The 22,131-nt window shown below is 45.0% G+C and overlaps 1 protein-coding gene across 1 annotated transcript in view; it reads left to right on the top strand.

Annotated features, from left to right (window-relative positions):
* The window catches only part of luzp2 (leucine zipper protein 2), a 197,776-nt gene extending 181,312 nt beyond the window's left edge, over positions 1-16,464 (top strand). Inside the window, exon 12 of the mRNA XM_056413689.1 lies at positions 15,550-16,464. Coding sequence (XP_056269664.1) covers positions 15,550-15,657 — 108 coding nt within the window. The 3' untranslated portion in view covers positions 15,658-16,464. The remainder of the gene's footprint in view (positions 1-15,549) is intronic.
* Positions 16,465-22,131: the final 5,667 nt, after the last annotated feature.

Consider the following 22,131-nt stretch of genomic DNA (forward strand, 5'->3'; position numbering starts at 1 on the left):
ACTGAAAGTAATTTGGAAGCAGTATTAGTTGGGTTAGATGCAGAAAAAGCATTTGATTGTGTAAATTGGACCTTCCTGTTTAGAATTTTAGACACATTTGGATTTCACAGTAGCTTTATAAAAACTATACAGGCTTTATACGATAGACCCAGGGCGAGAATCAAAATTAATGGAGCCGTTTCAAATTCCTTCCCATTGGAGCGGGGAACGAGACAGGGCTGTCCAATTAGCCCTCTCTTGTTTGCGATCTTTATCGAACCTCTGAGCCAGTGGATTATTCAAAATAACAGTATCAAGGGAATAGTAATGAATGGGGTGGAGCAAAAGATCTCTTTATTTGCTGATGACATATTGGTGTATCTATCCAGTCCAGAACAATCTCTGGTCCAGTTATTTTCAACTTTAGAACAATATGGATCCTTCTCTGGATATAAATTGAATGTTTTGAAGACACAAATTCTGAGTTTTAAGTACTGCCCCTCAGTAAATATGAAGAAAAACTATACATTTGGGTGGGATGCTGAATCCATTAAGTACTTGGGAGTAAATATTCCAATAGATTTGACAAAACTTTTTTTACTTAATTATCTACCTTTGAACCAAAAAATTAGGGAAGACATAAGGAGATGGGACCTTGTTCCTTTTCTCAGTCTTATTTCACGCATTGAATCGGTTAAAATGGTTATTTTGCCGAGACTGCTGTATCTCTTCCAGTCCCTTCCACTGGAACTATCGACTAACAATTTCAGGAATGGGATAAACTTATCTCAAGGTACATTTGGCAGGGACGAAAGCCAAGATTTAAATATCAGAGTCTACAATTGGCTAAAAACAAGGGTGGTGTCGCACTCCCATGTTTAAAGGATTACTATATTGCGGCTCAATTGAGACCATTAATATGCTGGTGCAATCCAAAGTACGTTGCTAGGTGGAAGGAGATGGAGAGTGCTATATCAGAGGAATTTCCAATTCAAGCTGCGATTGGGGATAAGGTCTTGATGAATAAACTAATCAAACTGAAAAACCCATGGATCTGTCTGTCGCTTAAGGTGTGGAATAGACTGGTAACTCAAAAACACTTGAGGGAGGCTGTAAAGGTTTTAAGATGGTGTGTGTATGATCCAGAATTTCTACCTGGAAGATGGGATGCAAGATTCAAGTGTTGGTCTTCAAAGGCCTGACAGCCTACTGCACATTTCTTCACAAGGGGTCCATGAACAGCTTTCAGAATCTGAAGGGGCAGTTTGATCTGAAAAGTGATGATTTCTACAGGTTCCTTCAAGTTCGACATTACATTGATAAAATACAGAGGGAGAGCATACAAGTGCACTGGGATAACACTTTGTTAAAAGTTTTTAAAGATGCCTATCTTGAGGGCTCCAACAAGAAAGCTGTTTCAAAAATCTATAGGAGTTTACAAGAAACAAAAGGTAACTCGCTGTATGTAAAACAAAAATGGGAAAGGGAAGGAAATTTAGTTCTGGAGGAAGAAGACTGGGAGAATTTATGTGAGATGCAATGGAAAGCGTCAAGTTCAACCTCATGGCGAGAGTTTTGTTGGAAAAACCTCATAAGGTTTTACATTACTACAACTAAGAAGAGACATTACACTAATTCCTCTGCATGCTGGCGACAGTGTGGATGCATTATGGCAAACCATTTCCATATATTCTGGTCTTGCACATCTTTGAGTCCTTTCTGGCAGCAGGTTCATGGAGTGTTAGAAAAAGTTTTTCGGTGGATATTTCATTTAAATTGAAACGTTATATTTGGGTGTTTTACCACTAGAAATGTTTTCCTCTAAAGACAGATATCTGTTTAGAATCCTGAGTGCTGCTTGCAAGAAGGCAATCACCAGAATGTGGTTAAAACCAGGAAAACCTACTTTGGATGAGTGGATTGATATTGTGTATGACATTTTTAAGATGGAGAGGATAACCTTTGCTTTGAGACTGCAACAGGGAATCTTTTTGTCTAGATGGGAAAAATGGATAATTTATGTTACACCAATACGACCATCATTTGTCTAGAAGGGACTCTTTATTTATATATATATATATATGATATATATATATATATATTTTTTTTTTCTTTAGATTTCAATACCCCCCTTGTTTGAATAAGTTTCAGGTTCACCCCATAATTTTGTGTGTTTTTTTTTTTTTTTTCATTTTTTTTTATTTTGTGTGTGTTTTTATGCTATAGCATGTTTACTTGAAGGTCAGTGAGGCCTGCCTCTGTATTACCCAAAAATATTTAAATGTGATCTGACGGTTAACTACAGAAGGCGTACAGAGTACACTGTATTGTCTATGATTGCAAACATGTGAAAAGCTGAATAAAAAGAGAATTTAAAAAAAAAAAAAAAAAAAAAAAAAATCAGAGGAAATTCCGAACAGTATGCAGATGATGCTCTTCTATATGTTTGTTGTGAGGAAATCAACAATGAAAAAGCCAAACGCCCATGTACTCCCACTGAGGCATACATTGTTAAAAATGGTTCCCAATGGTGTTTATTTAGAAAGATTCAATAATACCCAGAACTTCTGGGGATTGTAGTTTTGAGCAAACATGACTCTGCAAGGAGAAACTAGTGCATCTTTTTTTGGGATCTATTTCCCGCCGTGGATTAATGAGCATTTGTTTGCTCAAAAATAAACTCCAGTGTGAGTGTTTGTGACGATGAAGGAACATGTCAGCCGGTGCAACTTTGTGGCCGATTGATGTGTTTTTAATGTGTTTTTGACAACAATGGAGGTCTTTGGCACAGAGGAGTTGGCAACACAGGGAACTGCTTGTCAGTCATTGTTATTTTTTGTTTACATGACAACATGATTATTTGTGGTAAATTCTGACAGCAAGCTCTCATAATCAAAATGTAAAATTTAAAAAAAGAGAAGCGTGACGTGGATGCTTCAAAAGCTGGAAAGAAACGCTCTAGCAGGTGTGTGTGTGTGTGTGTGTGTGTGTGTGTGTGTGTAACCAGCTCAGTGTGACTGCAGTGACAAGTCATCCCCTGAAATGATCAAATTCAGTGAGCAACAAAGTGCGACGCCAGTGGAACAAAGCAGAGCAGATGACACACAACGCCCACAACACATCCCTGAAAGATGGCAACCAATCTCCTAAAACCTAATGTTCAGAGTACCAATGTCACCTATCGTGTTTGTGATATCCGATGCCCTGCCAGAGCCCGTGCATAGCTGCCTCCCTCAGCGTGTTATTGAATAGAGTCACACCTGTGTGGCAGTGGCAGATGGTACGACGAAAACAATGCATCTCATTTCCGTGCCGCGCAACACGAACGGAGCCACCGTCTCGCATTCCAAGTGTCAGCGATTTATTTTTAGACGCGACAATGTTTCAGAAGGAATCTCGACAAAATGGGCAGATCCGTCTTCACTTTATTTGTCTTGCGCCACGGATATATTCAGAGATAGAATCTCTCGACACGATTGCCTTTTATTTAATTTTCCTGAAAGTGGACTGTCGCCGACACAAAAGGGAGTACAAGATAACGGCGCTCTGTTTTAGTTAGGTTTTGGATCATGTGTTTTCAATTTGTATTCAAGAATGTAAGCCCTATGAATTATTGTTTACTCCACAGGGTTGTAATTATTAGAAGAAGATTAATAATTACAATCATATTATTGCTGTGATGTTTATTCTATATCGGTCACTCTGAGAGCAAAAAGGTTCTCGGGTCACATCGGGTTAATGAGCAGACACAGGAACAAAGGTTTGTTTCAATTCTCACCCAATACCCATCGACACCTCACACAGGAATGTCGGGTCGTAAAGCTCATACGGAAGAGACCCCAGCTGTGTTGTGTAAATGACTTCAGCTGTGTTGTGTAAATGACTTGCTTCAATAAAAGGACTGTCGGAGGAGAACTGAGCCAGAGTGTTTTGGGTGAGTGCAGGAGGCACAGCTCAGGACATTCTCCTTGGCAGCAAGTAAAACTATGAGCCCGAGTCTGTCATCTGTGGTCATTGGAGTTGGTCTGGTAATTCAACTAGCGGGGCTTTATCTTTAAGGTGAAAACCCCACAGTTTTAGATTCAACGGAATAGTATTAATTCAACGTGTTATGATGGTGAAATAATAAGCAGTGCATTAGCAGAAGCATTCATGTTGCTCTGTTTCGACGCAAGATGCCAGAACAATGAACATTTGAATATAAGTGGTGTTTTTTTGTTTTTTTATCTAAAAGTTGATAGCTTTGTTCCGGGGGTTTTTTTCTTGGCGCCCCCAGTCAGATTTTAGTCAAGGCCAAAATGATAAGAATTGAGAATATTTAAAAAAAAGCAAAATCCGGTCCTGATGTGTTTTAATGGCAGGAGCGTGAACTCAGATTTTAAGTATTTGACTTGTAGCAGTCGATTCCCCTCTTAGTCACTGACGCTGTATTTCCCGCCCATTCTAATTCCCCCAGCGTCCGATACGAGGCGTCAGATACGAGGCGTCAGATACGAGGCGTCCGATACGAGGCGTCAGATACGAGGCGTCCGATACGAGGCGTCCGATTCGAGGCGTCCCATACAAGGCGCCCCTTGGCGTTTAAGGAACGGTGCCGAGACGAGGTCTAATCAGCATCAGCTGATGTTGATTATCAATCAGCCCCAGGACTCTTAAATCATACAAAAAAAGTGGTTTTGATCCATAAATGTGATTCAGGATGGTTTTCTTAAACGTAATCAAGTGGTTTTGTTGTACAGAACCCAACTTCTGTTTTGCGATGTAATGTTATCCCACTGAAGAAGTTGTGCCGAGCATTGCAACGACAACAAAAAGGACAATTCCTGTTCCTATTAACAATAACCAATAGATGCATTGTGTGACTATTTCACGAATTGCCCTGACACTTGTATTATTAGCTGCTCCGAGTGTGATGACGTGGTATAAAGATGAGGTGAAGGAAGTCAAAGGCACTCGGGACGTTTGCCAAGAGATCCGGGTTCAAGACATTTCATTTTGGGCTATTTTGAAGTTAAAGTGTTTTCAATAACTTTAATGCTCATAAAGTTTAGTTTGAGCCAGGGAAAGCCCTACGTCACACTTTATTTATTTCTATTTGGAGCGATAAAAAGGACGAGATGACTCGTGGCGTCTCACTCGGGCTACGGACTCTTCAGACGTCTCACTCTTCCCCCCCGAGTGGAATCTTTTTCTCTCATTTCTTGGGAAATTGTCACATTTTGTCGCAGCGGCGAATCAACAATGTCCTCCCTTTCACCGGCGCTGGCTGCTCTCCCTCACGCACGCCACTTGCCATTCATGGTGTAGTAAACAATTTGATTAGTAATGATTTGCATGCTGCTCTCGGCGAATCAATCTGCATCAAAGTGCGCCCCCCCCCCCCACCACACCCCATTCCTGTCCCTACGCTACCTTCATTATGCGTTCTCATGTTCGATTTCTCTGACTGATAACCCTAGTGGCGTCTCAGCCGCCATGTTCAAATGCTCTCGGAGAGAAAAGGCTTTTCTTGTCGTCTTGCATCCGTCGTCGTGTTTTTTTTCTCCAACACGAAGCCGGGTGTAAGATAGCAACACATTTGTATCGGCGAGGCGTGTTCACGCAGTCTGCTCGTGGTCCTGTGATCAGACAAAGGAGGCGCTCATCAACGTAGCCTGAACATCGACGAGCTGACAGATCCGGCGCCGACAAAATGCCACAGAGGACTCTCAGCCAGATGAACTGTAATGTCAACAACACGGAGGGAGGCGACGTTGTTCCAGCTCGGTAGATCCACCGTGCAGGCATTATTTCTCCATTGCTTTGGCTCAATTCTTGAAACAGAAATGACATTCTCAAAACAACTCGTGCAAACCTCCAAACCACTGGGCACTTGTTCACAACAGATTTGAATTTCTCATTCCTTTAATCAAATTGCAATTGTTTTAGAAACTCCTTGCAAATGACAAGTACAATTGCCTACAGGTTGCACACATTTCAAATGATTGAGCACATCTGTGCAAACGGTTAGGTACAATTGCCTTCAGTTAGCCCAATTACCAATTGAATACATCTTGCTGGTCTAAACCGACTGTTGCTTCTCAGTCAAGTGGTTGTTCTCTGCAAAACATCGTGGCATAATTTCCTTGTGTACATCATTACCTGCACAATAGTTCACTCCACTGTCAAAATCGTTCAGGCACATAATACCATGAAAAACATCATGGTATATACAGTAATATGGATCTCTTGGATCATCGGCTTCATTTTCAGGTGCAACTAGAACTTTACTAATCAAGGGGGAGTTTCTCACATCCGATCACCAATCACACAGTCATTTTAGTTAGCTGACAGGTGCTATCCAGGAGTATAAATGCTTCCATCAAATATCTAGGGCTTGACAAAGTTCAGTACAGTTTACAGTATGAACATGGAAGCACCTGGCCAGGTAAACGAACAAGGGCAACTGCCTGATCGAGGAAGAGGAGCAAGGGTGCGTGGTGGTGGAGGGTGTATGAGCATCGGGCTCTAAACCAGAGGTCCCTTCTCCAGGCAATGGATGCTGCTTGTGCCGATGTCACAGCAGATCAGTGCAGGGGATGGTTGGGTCATGCACGGCGATTCTTCCCCCGTTGCATCAGATGCGATGTTGACGAAAATCTGTGGCCAGACAGACATGAGCGCGAGGATGAGCAGGAGAGTGAGGATGAACTCCAGCTTTGCTTTACTTCCCTACTGTATGTTTTGTTACAGTAGTGTAGGCTATACTTAATTTTATTTTTGATGTGCTTTTTGTTTGACACTATTTTTTGCTGTACACATTTTCTGTTTCGGTTTTGCAATTACTGTAACAATTTCCATGGCAGTATAAGTGCAATACAGTATGTGATGGGAAACCTTGTTGGCTCCTCTAGAATGAATCTTTTTTCTGTTTGATACACATAGTATTCTGGAAAGAAAACATCTACTACAGTAACCATTCAGTGTCAAAGGACTAAGCCAAGATTGAAATGTGCACATGAGGGATATTTCTATGGTCCACTGCCATACTGACAAAACATCTAAACATTTTGACCTGCAGTGTTTAAACAATGACGAAGGGACTTTTCATTTTGGGGGCACTGACTATTTGTATGAGAAAAGGAATTCGTTTTGACTGATGAGTTGTCTGTTTTGGGAGAGATATGACCTTTTGCAGGTGTGCCATAGTGTTTTGCTAAACCATCTAGGTTATTTTGGCAAATGTATTTAAAGCTTTGAGAATGTCCTTTTTTTCAAGAGAGATGAGCCACAGCAATCGAGAAGGAAGTTTTCATTTTGGGGGCACTGACTATTTTTATGAGAAAATGATTTGGGTTTGAAGCTTGAGTTAACTGTTTTGGGTGAGATATGACCTTTTGAAGGTGATCTATGTAGTTGTGCTGAACCATATAGGCTATTTTACCAAATGCACTAAGAGCTTTGAGAATGTAATTTCTGTTTCAAGAATTGAGCCAAAGCAATGGAGAAAAACTGTAACGCCGCAGTATGCGATCGAAGCTGTGCACGATGTAAACAAATGCGAAGTGTGTTTGTTTGAGTCCACCATTAAGATTCTTTTAGAGTAAAGTTTCTCGAAAATATAAAACTCCGGAACATTTCAGCAAACCCTGGCCTCCTTAAAACAATAGATCTCATCTCTTAAGCACAGTGGCATCAGGATGGCTTTTTTCTGACATTCCTGAATATATTAAAAATAAAGAAGGTGCAAGTGGAGACTGCAATATGAAGACTCAACATGTCACAAAGAGTGTCAGGGGGAAATAAATCAACTGAGCCAGCTATGGAGTTGTTGAAAATCATCAATTATTTATTGTTATTCAAAATATATATTTTTAAAGCAATGAATATTCCTGTCACACCTGAATCGATATATTTTAAGAGTCTTAAAAATAGTGGATTTTTTTTTCCAAGCAATGTTTGGTGAAAGATTATTTAATACGGATGGAATTAGTTTTTGCTGCAAACATTAGGAACAAAAACACTGACTGCATCAATACAATAGAGGAAGGAAGGGGCCTTCTTCTTTTGGACCACTTGTTGCATCCTTAGGGTAACAGCGCAGCGCCAATAGCGCCAAACGGCTGTTGAGCTAACGGTAGTTGTGCGCTGTTTAGCTAACGGTTGTATTCTATCCACACATATTTAACGCACAGTGACAATCTGACTCCAAATGAAGGCATTATACCATGTATGTAGCAGTATTTAAAACACATAAATTGTTGTTTTGTCAGGTATGTGTTTTGAATCGGCTCAACTGCCGTTATTGGTTGTGTTTTCACAGATGTCTCCAAAAGAAACCATGCTGGATCAAACTTTTTTTTATAGCACCACCACACCACTCAACAACGGGGGCCGTGAACTACCCAGTAGGGCGCTCTCACATGAACTTAGTTGCACTAAAAGGTCAACAAATATCCGAGATGCTCGGACTACAGCACACCCTTAACCTAGCAAATAGCGGCTTGCTACTATATTAATGCTCTGAATGCCATTCAGAGAAGCGTTAAGTGGCTTTTAGCTGGCGGTAAATAAGATACACCAAAAAATGGAAAATCACAAATCCACATCAAAGTGAGAAAAGGTTTGCCTGCAGATGAAAGTGAGAGTCATTGAGCACTCACACTGAATCACAAAAATAATAGTGGTGTCTTATTACGCAACCGCCAAAATATATTGCGGTCAAATTTAAAGTTTAGTTTCGAGCTGTGCTGAAAGCGATTGGGTAAATGTAGAGGTCTTCACTGCCTCTATTTATTTGTTTTGGTCCAAGCCGGGTGAAGGAGTCACAACCCAATGCCATGCAGATGTCTAACTCGCTAATTTCCTGAAGGCATTCTCCAAAGGGACATTGGCGAACCCAAAACAGATGCTTCGGCTCAGGGAATTGGTTTCTAGGGTATGTGTGCAGTGCTTAAAACATGTCATTGCCAAAAAGCAACTAAAATTATTCCAAATATCCAGAGAATATGTATTTTCAGTTTGAGTGTGTTTCTATAAATGTGATAGCTGGAATGAAAACCAGGAGGACTCTGTTGCTGTGTCCCAATCCCGGGCTGCCACACCCTGTCAGCGTCTCAACACCTCGTATCGGAACAAGTTGACGAGGATAAAGTATTGCTGCCGAGAGTATCTGTGAGAAATGATTGCCCTCGATTTACGAGGCCACGTCACGTCAAGAAGGGTTCTCACCGTAGTAATCTTTCTTCGATGACAAAATGACACTTCAAATGATGGCTTTAAAGCTGATGTCAGAATCCAGGAACCAGGAGCAGAAACCTGGAGAGAGAAGGCCCAATGTCTGAAGGTGGAAACACAGCTGCTCACATTTGCCCCAATCAGTATAATCTCAGTCTAGATTTGGCTGTCGGAAGTTGTTTGACATCAATATATTAATCTCGCATAAACATCTCACTCACCTATGAACTGGACGGACGTCATTAAGTGACACAGTATTACACATATAGTTGGGTGTCATCTGCGTACGAGCTGTGAATTTACCTCAAGTTTGAAGCTCAGGGCTCCAAGGCATTTTTACAAGCTAGGAGTGAGAATGTGTTGCGCATGAACATATGCTAGTCAGACCTCAAGAATACCCACAGTTTGCTTTGGTATGTGTGACAGGTTTGTGGCCGTCACCGGTAGGTTTGCCCCCTAAGCCCCAAGGAATGCGCAACCAGAGGGAACGTTGGTAACGTGTTTTTATTTGAGCGCTCTGACCGCCGACTGTGTCTCTGCTCATGGCTCCCCTCTTCCTCCTGTCCAGCTCCTTTATGGGGACAGAGCCTCGCAGATACACAACCCCAGATTGTCATCAGCTGGTCTGATGACAATCAGACCAGCTGATGACAATCAGACACCGTTCCCTGAACCACACCCCCGCTCCACCCACTCTGCAGCCGAGCTTAAACACCCCCCGCTGCCACATACCTCCACCGCCCGACTTAGGCCGGGCCAACATCCAGCCTAACCTACTCCCCCTCCCCCATGAGGCGGGAGAGGAAGTCGGCCACGACCATCTGTGCCCCCGGCCTATGGATCACTTTGAAATTTAAAGGCTGTAAAGCCAGATACCACCGAGTGATTCGGGCGTTGGTATCTTTCATGCGGTGGAGCCATTGGAGCGGGGCGTGGTCCGACCAGAGGGTGAATGAGCGTCCCAGGAGGTAGTAGCGCAGGGAGTCGACCGCCCACCGGATGGCGAGGCACTCCTTCTCCACCGTGCTGTACCTGCCCTCCCTCTCCGACAGTTTGCGGCTGATGTACAGCACGGGGTGGTCAAACCCCCCTACCTGCTGGGACAAAACGGCCCCCAGCCCTCTGTTCGACGCATCGGTCTGCAGAGTAAAAGGGAGAGAGAAGTTAGGTGTGTGGAGGAGTGGCTCCCCACAGAGAGCTTGCTTTACCTCCTCAAACGCCAACTGGCACCGCTCCGTCCACTGGACCGGATCTGAGGCACCTTTCCGGGTCAGGTCAGTCATGGGGCTGGTCAGCTCCGCAAAGTTCGGGATGAACCGCCTGTAATAGCCCGCCAGCCCCAAAAACTGCCTCACCTCTTTTTTCGTCTTGGGCCGCGGGCAGGCTGCGATGGCGGCGGTCTTGTCCACCTGAGGGCGCACCTGCCCGGCGCCCAAGTGGTACCCCAGATACCGTACCTCCCTCCGTCCAACTGCACACTTCCCGGGTTGGCCGTAAGCCCGCCTGCCTCAGGGACTCCAGCACCGCGCCCACCCGCTGCACATGCTCCGCCCAGGTGGTGCTGTGTATGATCACATCATCCAGGTAGGCGGCAGCATATGCAGCGTCGGCCGCAGCACCCGGTCCATGAGGCGTTGAAAGGTGGCTGGGGCTCCGAACAACCCAAAAGGCGTGGTGAATTGGTATAACCCAAAGCGGAGTGGAGAAGGCCGTTTTTCCTTAGACTCTGGCGACAGAGGAATCTGCCAGTAGCCCTTGGTTAAATCCAGTGTCGTAAAGAAACGCGCGGTGCCCAGTCGGTCCAGGAGCTCGTCGACCGGGGCATTGGGTAAGCATCGAACCGTGACACCTCGTTCACCCTGCGATAGTCCACGCAGAACCGAATAGACCCATCCTTCTTGACCACAAGAACAATGGGACTACACCAGGCACTGTGGGACTCTTCTATTACCCCATCTCCAGCATTGCAGCCAATTCCCGCTGAACCACCTTTCTCTTGTGTTCAGGTAACCTGTAGGGTCGTAACGCACCGTCACGCCCGGAGGAGTCTCAATCTGGTGCTCTATGAGGTTTGTGCGTCCTGGAAGGAGAGAACACATCAGCAAACTGCTTTTGCAACGGGCAATGTCTGTTTTCTGGGTCCCGGAGACGGTCTTCACAAAGGAGCGAGGCGGATTGGTGGATTTTGGGACCTCAGGCCCCAGCTCCTCTCTCTCAGATACCGAGGACACCAGAGAAACAGACTCCGCCTCCCTCCATGCTTTTAGGAGGTTGAGGTGGTACGTCTGTGTAGCTCCGCCCCTATCAGAACGCACCACCTCATAGTCGACATCCCCCACTCGCCGTGTGACCACAAAGGGCCCTTGCCACTTGGCGAGGAGTTTAGAGCTGGAAGAAGGAAGCAATACAAGTACCTTCTCTCCCGGTGTGAATTGTCTCAGCCTGGCACCTCTGTTGTACAGCCGCTGCTGACGCTCCTGGGCCTGGAGCAAATTCTCACGTGACAGCTGACCCAGTGTGTGGAGTTTTGCTCGCAGGTCCAGGACGTGTTGGATCTCGTTCTTACTGGTGCTCGGCCCCTCCTCCCAGTTTTCTTTAATGAGGTCGAGCACCCCCCGTGGAGTCCTGCCGAACAAAAGTTCAAAGGCGAAAATCCCGTGGAGGCCTGGGGAACCTCCCGTGCTGCAAACAACAGGCGTCAAGCCATTTATCCCAATTCGTTCATCGTCATTAATAAATTTACGGATCATGGACTTCAAAGTCTTATTCAGACGCTCCCCCAGACCGTCGGTCTGTGGGTGGTACACACTGGTCCGAATAGACTTGATGCCCAGTAACCCGTAAAGTTCTCTCAGTGTTCTTGACATGAACTGGGTGCCCTGGTCAGTCAGAATCTCTTTCGGGATTCCGACTCGGGAGATGACCTGAAACAGCGCCTGCGCGACACTCTTTGCAGAAATGTTGCGCAAGGGCACCGCCTCCGGGTATCGTGTTGCGTAATCGACGAAGACTAACACAAAGCGATATCCGCGTGCACTCCGGTGAAATGGCCCGATGAGGTCCATAGCGATTCGCTCAAATGGAACCTCCATTAATGGCAGAGGACGCAACGGTGCCCTCGGAATGGCCGGAGGGTTTACCAATTGACACTCCGGGCAGGACGCACACCAACGGCGCACATCCGCCCGGATGCCCGGCCAATAAAATCGGGTCATTATCCGGTCCAGAGTTTTATCATACCCCATGTGACCAGCCATCGGGTTATAGTGAGCCGCCTGGAAAACCATTTCCCGGCGGCTCTTCGGCACCAGCAACTGGGTGCTTTCCTGCCCTGTGTGAATGTCACGGCTCACTCTGTACAGTCTGTCCCTGATCAATGTAAAGTGCGGATATGTCTGCGCTGCGTCAGGGCGCACCAGCTGACCATCAATTCGTATCACTTGGTCAAAGGCTGAGCGTGAGTATCGTCCGAGACTGCTCGGTGGAAAATCTTCCATGGAGTGAAACTCGGGGCGGAGGAGTCGCCATAGGAGGCTCCACCGGTTCCCCCTCCCCGTCTGCAGTGTCGGACGACCTCGCGTCACCGCTGAGCACGGCGCACACACCGCATGACCCTGTCTGCCGTGAACGCACCCCCGCAGTCTCACCCATTAACTTATCAAAGCCCGGCCAATCGGTTCCCAAGATTAAAGTGCGTAAAGGGAGCTAACCGCAACCTTCACGTTATGCTTTTTACCCCCATGTCTAATTTCCACTGACACTATGGGATACTCGTGAATGTCCCCATGCACACACCTTATCTTCACCCACAATGCCTCCACCAATGCCCCTGGTCGAACCAGGCTCTGGTGGATCATAGACTGTGTACAGCCGGAATCCACCATTGCCTGATGTATACCCCCCTGGATTCTTACCGGTACACGGTATGTCGCTCCCGTACCTGGGGAGGGTGTTGGAGAGCCGGCAACCCGGATCACCTGGCCCACCTCCATCCGCGGACACTCCCGCCGGATGTGTCCGGCTGCCTGCACCTCCAACACTCCTGCCCTGGCGTTTGAGGACTACCTGTGGGTTGGGAAGGGTGCCGTGTTTACTGGGGCGGTATGGGTCGCGTCAGGGTCTGCATCGGCCTGGCGGAGCCAGTGCGCCGTCGCTGTCTGCCTGGCCGCCGGGTGCACCGCCAGGTGGTCCTCCGCCAGCGTGGCGGCCTCCAGCGATGTTGGGCGGTGGCAGCAGACCCATGTCGGCGTTTCGCCGGCAACCCTCCAACAAACTGCTCCAGGATCGCCCGTTCTGCCACCGCCTGCGCCTCTCTTGTGCTTCGGGCTGCAGCCACCTCGTCGCGGCGTCCCTCAGCCGTTGCGGCGTATCGAATGGCGGTCATCGGGCCCCATCGTCGTCTCGCGGAAGCGCCGCGGTGATTCTCAGAGTCCGCCCCAGCCGATCAATCACCGCCTTCCGCACGTCCGTGTAACTGTGGCGTGAAGCTGGGAAGGCCCAGGGCCGCAGTCTGCGCCTCCCGGTGAGCAGGGGCAGGAGGCGCACCGCCCACTCCCGTTGGCCAGCCGCATGTCTCCGCCACCGTCTCGAGCGTCTCAAAAATGACTGTCGTCGTCCTCCGCCGTCATTTCTTCAGCTCCACCCGCCCAGGGGAAGGGATAGGTGTAGCCGCCGCGGCCTGGGCGGCGAGCAGTTCCAGGGCCCGAGTCTGCTCCTCTGCCTGGCCCAGGAGCCTCCACAGTATCTGCCGGTCTGCCTCCGCCTGGTCCTTCATCGTTGCTGCCATCTGACACAGCATCTGCCCCAGCAACATCACATGCTGGGTTGGCAGATCTGGGTTTTGTTCGACGCTCTCCATTTGAGGCGAGGAAAAAAAAAAAGGGGTCCCACGTTTGGCTCCAGTGTGACAGGTTCGTGGCCGTCACCGGTAGGTTTGCCCCCTAAGCCCCAAGGAATGCGCAACCAGAGGGAACGTTGGTAACGTGTTTTATTTGAGCGCTCTGACCGCCGACTGTGTCTCTGCTCATGGCTCCCCTCTTCCTCCTGTCCAGCTCCTTTATGGGGACAGAGCCTCGCAGATACACAACCCCAGATTGTCATCAGCTGGTCTGATGACAATCAGACCAGCTGATGACAATCAGACACCGTTCCCTGAACCACACCCCCGCTCCACCCACTCTGCAGCCGAGCTTAAACACCCCCCCGCTGCCACAGTATGAAACAAAAGGATGGGCATATAACTTCTGTTCATACGGAAACTCCTCGAGGCATTTATAGATTAGTTTGCTAATACCAACTGTCCCGTAAACACTACCGATCAAAATTTTGGGGTCACCCTGACAATTTTGTGTTTTCCATGAAAACTCACACTTTTATTTCTCAAGTGAATTCCAAAATGAATATAAAATATAGTCAAGACATGAATAAATAACGAAATTATGATTTTTATTTGAAATATTAATGTTGTTCTTCAAACTTGTCACTCAAAGGAAGGCCAGTTTTATAGCTTCTCTCTCCAGCATAACTGTTTTCAGCTGCGCTCACATAAAAAGGGTTTTCAAGGGTTTTCTACCCCTCCGTTAGTCTTTTAACCCTTGTGTTGCCTTCGGGTCAATTTGACCCGATTCAATGTTTCACCCTCCTGTCGCCTTCGGGTCAATATGACCCGATTCAATGTTTAATCCTCCTGTTACCTTTATATTTACTAACATATTTTACCCTTGAGGTCAATATGACCCCAGCTATTAAAATCTCCAGAAAATTATTAGAATTAATATTGTTTTCCAAGTTTAAGTGTGAGGTACTTTATGTTTGTTTGTTGACTCCCGAAAGAACACCGACATTAAACATTGAATCGGGTCAAAATGACCCGAAGACAACACAAGGGTTAAGACGATAACACAATGAACCACTAGAACACTGGAGATGGGCCTCTATACACCTATGTAGAGACTTCATTAACTATGTATAGAGTGTATTTATGATTCATTTAATGTTATCTTCATTGAAAACTGTGTTTTTCTTTGTACAATAAGGACATTTCTATGTGACCGCAAACTTTTGAATGGTAGTATATTTTTTACTTGGTTAACGTAGTTATTTCAAGGTCAACCATGATGTTTTCCCCAAAAAACTTAGCAAATGGTTTGAATTGGCAAGAAGTAGCAACCCCTAACAGGACCGAGAGAGGCGTCCGACTGTGTGGCCCAGTAGTCCCCGTCAACGTTATCTTTCAACTAACATTCTTTTGCACTCCGCAGATACATTAAGGAGCGTCTCCTTCACTATGTGTCTACTGCGGAATATTATTGTGTCAGTCTCATTAAGAATCTTTATCCTCTGAACCCTAAACAGCAGAGGAGCCAACCGCAGACCGGAACATCCGACACAAAGCTCTCAGATGACAGCGAGGCGGCGGAGGGAGGCAGCAGCAAAAAGACAAAGCCACACGAACACGACTGAGCGGACGGCACATCATCCAAAATGCTCCTGTATCGCCTGAAGGATCTTTCTAAGAGCACACACTTGCGCACTCTCACAAAATAACACGTGCGCCCACACACACACACACACATACACACACACTCACACACACAGCTACACACGCATATCAGCATTGTTTGCAAAAGCTGAGACTCTGGAATCGTCGACACAACACATTTCTGACAGTCATCGGCAAACCTCCAGAATAAAAACAGGCATGCATTCTAGACATTCTTTTTCAGAAAAAGGTAGCAAATGGCACTGGTAACTTGTTTCATTGATGGTTCATTTGTTGTTTACTTATCTGAGTTTTTATTCCGAGTGAGGACACTGCTTTCTAAATGTGTGATCTTTCTAGAAAAATCCCGTTGCACTGGTGAGGTCTGATACTGTATCCTGTGATAGAAGTACATCAATTGACAAAAGATACTTCTATTACTACTACTACTACCCAACTTAGAGTATTGTTTGTAACTCATTGTAGCAAGGTTAATTTACTCCTCCACATTTTTAAAAATAGAGGCTCAAGTTGGCTGGCCAACTGTTCAACATTTAATATTTCCGCACTCTTTAACACTCGAGGCAAAGAGCCAAAGACTCACAATGGGTCGTCTCCCTGAGAATGTGCCGTGCACTGGGTAGTAACTCCGAGCTACGCGTATCTGTGTTATCTGACCTTTCGGTGTCCTTTCAATAAACTGTAATTTTCAGTAAATGTGTGAAGAATAAATGGTTATTCGTGGGAAAGAAATGAGTGAGTATGTTTGTGATCAACAGAGGAAATGGTTGCGAGGCGCGAAGAGCAATCGGCGAGATGCATGCGTTGTGAATATGAATTAGGTTTCAGACATTAAGAGAAGAGGCTGACGTGTCGGAGAGGTTAGAATAAAATGTGTATTTTGCCAAAATAGACCTTCTCCATCGTGCAGCAATTGAAAAGTTGACTGTCTGGAATAATGATGATAGAAACGAGGAAGGTCAGAGCGTGACCTTTGTTGTCTTCGTCGCCAAAAATGCAAATCCAGCCTCTGTTCACTGAGCACATCTAGATAGATAGATTAGATAGAGGTAGTAAACAATATTTAATTTAAAAAATATTTTTTTATTAACACTTAATTTGCTGATCATTGATTAGATTAATCATTCTAAAAATAATAATAATAATACATTTAACAGGGGCGCAACTCCTCTGGTTGTATATAAGTATATGCTTAATGTATTACAGCTGCATTCTCTCTCCTGACCACCAGGGGGCAACTCCTTTGGTTGTATATATGTATAATGCGTTAAAGCTGCCTTCTCTCTCCTGACCACCAGGGGCAACTCCTCTGGTTGTATAGAAGTCTATGTTTCATGTCTTAAAAGCTGCATTCTCTCTCCTGACCACCAGGGGGCGACTCCTCTGGTTGTATAGAAGTCTATATGGTGACTCTACTTCTCTCTTGATTTATTCCCTCAGTAAACATGTAAACATGAGTTTATATTCTCAATCTCTAGTGTTCAGTCTTTGTAAATACAGCATGATGTTGATGTTTTGAATAAAGGTAAACAATGGACAGTAAAGCCAGGTAATCCTTATGATTGACAGGTTGTGACCGCAACATCGTCCCATCGGGGAATTGTCCATGTTTTCCTCTTCCAACTTGAACCCTTTTCGAAGTGTGTCTTCTTTTCCTGAAAGGTAATTGGAATATTTCGGCCTCCTCAAAATCGGTCAATCAACGTTGACGCTCCACCTTCTCCAGCTTCTCCACCCCAGGAGGTCAACAGTACGACCAGAAGACCAAACTCGAGGCTTCAAAACGCAGCACTCCATAAACCAATGGGTGACATCACAGTGACTATCCATTTCTCATAGACAGTTTATAATTAAAGCATCAAACTTTGTGTGTTCTGAAAAGAAAACACGGCAACTCCATCTTCCAGTGTCTTCATCGCCCTACAACACCCATGGGTCTCCAGGTGTTTCGTAACACGTGATCGTCACCTTTTCAAAAAAGGTCATCCGAATTATGCCCGACGTCACTCTCGGATGTTTGGCATCCATATTTGTTTGTGACAAACTCCTGCGTCTCCTCTTTGGGCTTTGAAAGGCCACCAGCCGTTTTAATCGGCTTTGTGGTCACAGCATCCCCTCGGTGTGACATTTGGTGCGGTCGCCGGGGCCAAGAGTGTCCACGCCGGGAAACGTTCGGCGACAGGTGCGCGGCTCTATTTTTTTACGGCCCGTAATCCATCTGTTTCGCGATTTTGAGAACCTCCTCCAGGCCGGCTCTACGTCATGCTGAGAGCGAACAAAAGGACCCTGTCGCCAGGATTTTGGAAACCCGCAGGCAGGCCTTGCAAATGCTGCCATTAAACCTCAGAGCTGCCAGTGGCTGAAACGGGAAGAGGTGGCTGGAAAGATGGTCGTGGTTGCCATGAACTGAACTGGCTTTAGTTTAATCAATAGTGACATTGTGGTTTTTGAAAGCCACCTTCATTTTACTGCCACCCATTCTCAGCTTGTGGGTGTTAATGTTATTTTTCAAGGACAATTACTCAAGTCTTCATTTCTAGCCGAGCTGCACAGCCAACAGGGAAGTGTATGCAAGAGTCCTCTGCTTTCTTTGTGCTTTACTCAACTTAATTTGGTCGGGAAGTGTCATAGAGGCCTGAGAATGATCACAAGTCTGACTCGCAGGCCATCTGCGGACGTCGAGTTTTCTACGAATCTCCAAGCCATTTTTTGTTCAAATATGGCTCAAAATCAACATATTAAAAACTGAAATGATGTATTAAAAACTCAACCTTTACACAATGTGCACAACAGGCCGTGTGCTCCAGAAGGAGTCAAGCTGAGTTATTCCTCAGTCCAGTTACCCTATCAGAAAACAAATGACTCTTGTTGTTCTCATGCCCGACACAATAATGGAGCCGAGCTGGATGGATAATCGCAGCACCAAGACACCTGAGAAGTAATGTGTGACGCTAGAGATTTCCCGAGTCGCTCTTGATGGCCCCTTTCCAGGCATATTTTAACGGATGAGTAAATGCTAAAAATAAAGCTGATCAAAAACCCAACCCCCTTCCTTGCTAAAGCTGTGTTTTGTCCACCGACAGTGGGATGAGTACAATTATTTAGCTAGGAAAATATCTCTTCTCGCTTTTTCTCATTCGCAAAGAGCAGCGTACAAAACCTTCAGGAAGCGGCTAAAAAACAAAATGGTCGGCACAGTCTCGCTTCACTTTAGTGCTGCATTTGATGTAATATACCATGATATTACTGCCACACTTGAAAGGTATGGATTCAGCATTATGACACTCTCTTGGATGGTCCGTTATCTTTCTGAGAGATCGCAATGAGTCTTCTCTAACGGTAGTTTATCAGACTGTAGATACGTTAGCTGTGGGGTTCCACAAGGAAGGCGCTTAGGCCCCTTTTCTATTTTCACAAATGATCTCCCTTTGTCAATTAAAAATGAAAAATGGTAATGTATGCAGATGACACATCACTGTTTAGCTATACTTCAAACAAACATGAAGATGCAACCGTTCTGAATCAGGATCTGGAGAAAGTGCCTGATTTGGTGAGCAAACTAGCCCTGAACATTTCTAGAACTAAACGTATTGTGTTTGGCTCAAGGAATATGCTCAATGGTGACACACGGCTTCACCTGTTCCACTTTCATTTCTTTCCTTCACTCTAACCTTCTTTAAGACTTTAATCCCATCCTAGCCCCCACAGTGACTTCATTTGTTTTCATTGAATATCACGACCATTTGATCCAGTCTTAGGTTTCCTCTCAGTAACCATTACACACGGAGATCAGTGGTTCGATTGTTCCTTAATATCCAAGATATCTCTTTAATTCAGAGTAGACAATATAGCAATATTATAGATATGTATCTTTTTTTCAGTTTCTTCTTTACGCAATAATTCAAAGTGTTTATGATGGTGTTAAATTATCAGTGAAGTTACACTACCGTTCAAAAGTTTGGGGTCACTTAGAAATGTCTTTATTTTTCAAAGAAAAGCACTGTTTTTTCAATAAAGATAACATTAATCAAAAATACACACTATACATTGTTAATGTGGTAAATGACTATTCTAGGTGGAAACGTCTGGTTTCTAATGAAATATCTCCATAGGTGTATAGAGGCCCATTTCCATCAACTATCACTCCAGTGTTCTAATGGTACATTGTGTTTGCTAATCGCCTTAGAAGACTAATATCTGATTAGAAAACCCTGTGCAATTATGCTAGCACAGCTGAAAACAGTTATGCTGGTGATATAAGCTATACAACTGGCCTTCCTTTGAGCTTGAAGTTTGAAGAACAAAATAAATACTTCAAATATTAATCATTATTTCTAACCTTGTCAATGTCTTGACAATATTTTCTATTCAATTTTCAATTCATTTGATAAATAAAAGTGAGTTTTCATGGAAGACACGAAATTGTCTGGATGACCCCAAACTTTTGAACGGTAGTGTATATAGGCGCAGGAGTATTTTTATCCGATTCCGTCATTCTTGGTTATGCACGAGAGAATAACCATATTCCTATAATTACAAACGGGAAATTCGATTACAAGACAGCCAAAGTCAGCTGTAATGTGACAACCAATGGCTTTAGACTTGTGCTGTTGGGGGGGCGATGCTGAATGGCGACACACAAACAAATGTCTTTTACAGCGTGTGTTCCAGATTGCCCACTTCATCTGCCCCTTTATCCACAGCTTGCTAATGAGAGAGTGAATTATTCTAATGAGGTGGAGTGTTGTGATGGAGGAGCTGCGTAGCACCGCCATCCATTCTGAACCGCGGCGAGCAAACGCGGATCAAAAAGCTGCTGCAGATACGTATATTTTTTTGAAGCACTTGTGTGAAAGCTGTGTTGAGAATTAAGGAGCACATGAGCAGCACATTAGATGTCAGTCCCAGATTGGCATTGGATTTTAATATTCTCCGACTGTATGATTGTCGAGGGCTCATTAGTGCGGAAACAGCTTCCACTTGGCACCTAATTAAACTGCAGCAGCAGGAAACTATGTACAAATACAAATATTGTGTACCTCTTTGTAGCCCAAGGGGCTTAAAATGTGTTAATTTCCTCAATTCATCAAGAGCAAAAGCCAATTAAGGCCAAATGATTGCTACTGTTGGACATGAATTGTAGCTATGATTATCAATTTTCTTTCAAGATAAGAACAAAAATACATGTCACACTGAGGGTCAATTTTTCCTGAATGAAGACGTATGTTCAACGTGAACTCAACCATCATTGTTCAAAGCATTTGCGGACTATTTCGACATTTGGGGAAAAAGTTGAACAGTGTTGAAGGGGCTCCTTAGTTATTCACTTCAGTTAATGTGATACGTTATTATGTTACACATATTTCATTCACAAGACATTTTACGATATGGAGGATGAACATCTCTATAGTAAAGGCATAACCACGTTAGCAAGAAAGAAAGCCACATTGTGCTTATGCGTATGCATTTCTGTTAAGTCACAGTACATTTGAGGCAGAAACCCAAACTGTTTTTCTTAAATAAAGGGCATTAAAACTTTGACTTTCAAGAAACATTTGTAAGTAGCACACACAAAAAAGTTAAGCTAAAGTGTTTAATCCATCTCCACTACCCAACTCATTGCAAATATGAGCAGTTTTCCGCAGCTCTCAGTGCCAACTAGCAAAAAAACCAAGGTCCGAATATCGTGAAGACGTGTTCAAGGTCAATCAGTCCTTTGTGAAACCGTTTGTGGCTTCATGAGACGACCGGAGCCGCCTCGAGAGCCGCCGATCAGCGCTAACGCTAACGCATAAAAGCCACGGAGCGCCCCGGTGGCCGAGTGGTGCCAGTGCACGCGCCATAACCTCGACATTGCTGGATTTTCATTTCAGTTTTTTGGAGCTTTGCAGATTATGTTAATTTGCAGTGTATCCGAGCACTTTAGGGGCTTTGGCGCTCCGCTCAGCCCTGGTTCTGGTTCCTTCCCTCCAGCGGGCCCCGGCAATACGTCATGGGCCTCCAGCAAGCAGCTGTCTGAGTAGAGGCTCCCAGCTGGGGGCCGTCTTCAAAGCCAGATCGGGGTCTGTCTGCGGCAGGCTGGTTGTGCCGGAGGCCCCGCTGGAGTCTGAGCCTCGGCTGATCTTCTCGCTGATGGTCGTGTTTACTCATGAAGGTCATGTGGAAGCGTCGGTATTCAATTGAGAATGTTTCATAAACGGGTAAAAAAAAGATCCTAACAGGAGCTAAACTAATCTCGTCACAAAAAAGGGGGTTAAGACTGAATAACAGATGAGATATTCATCGTTTTGTGTTTGTAATATAACAGAAACGCATCTGCCGCGCCCTTTTTACACTTTTTTTATTTAAATGTTATGTCTTTCTAATCAGGCCACACATATGTGTTTTGATTAGATAAGCTCTCATTTTTAAAAGCAGACCAGTAATCGAGCCCT

This window comes from Pseudoliparis swirei, chromosome 4 (assembly GCF_029220125.1).
Source record: "Pseudoliparis swirei isolate HS2019 ecotype Mariana Trench chromosome 4, NWPU_hadal_v1, whole genome shotgun sequence".
NCBI lineage: Eukaryota > Metazoa > Chordata > Actinopteri > Perciformes > Liparidae > Pseudoliparis > Pseudoliparis swirei.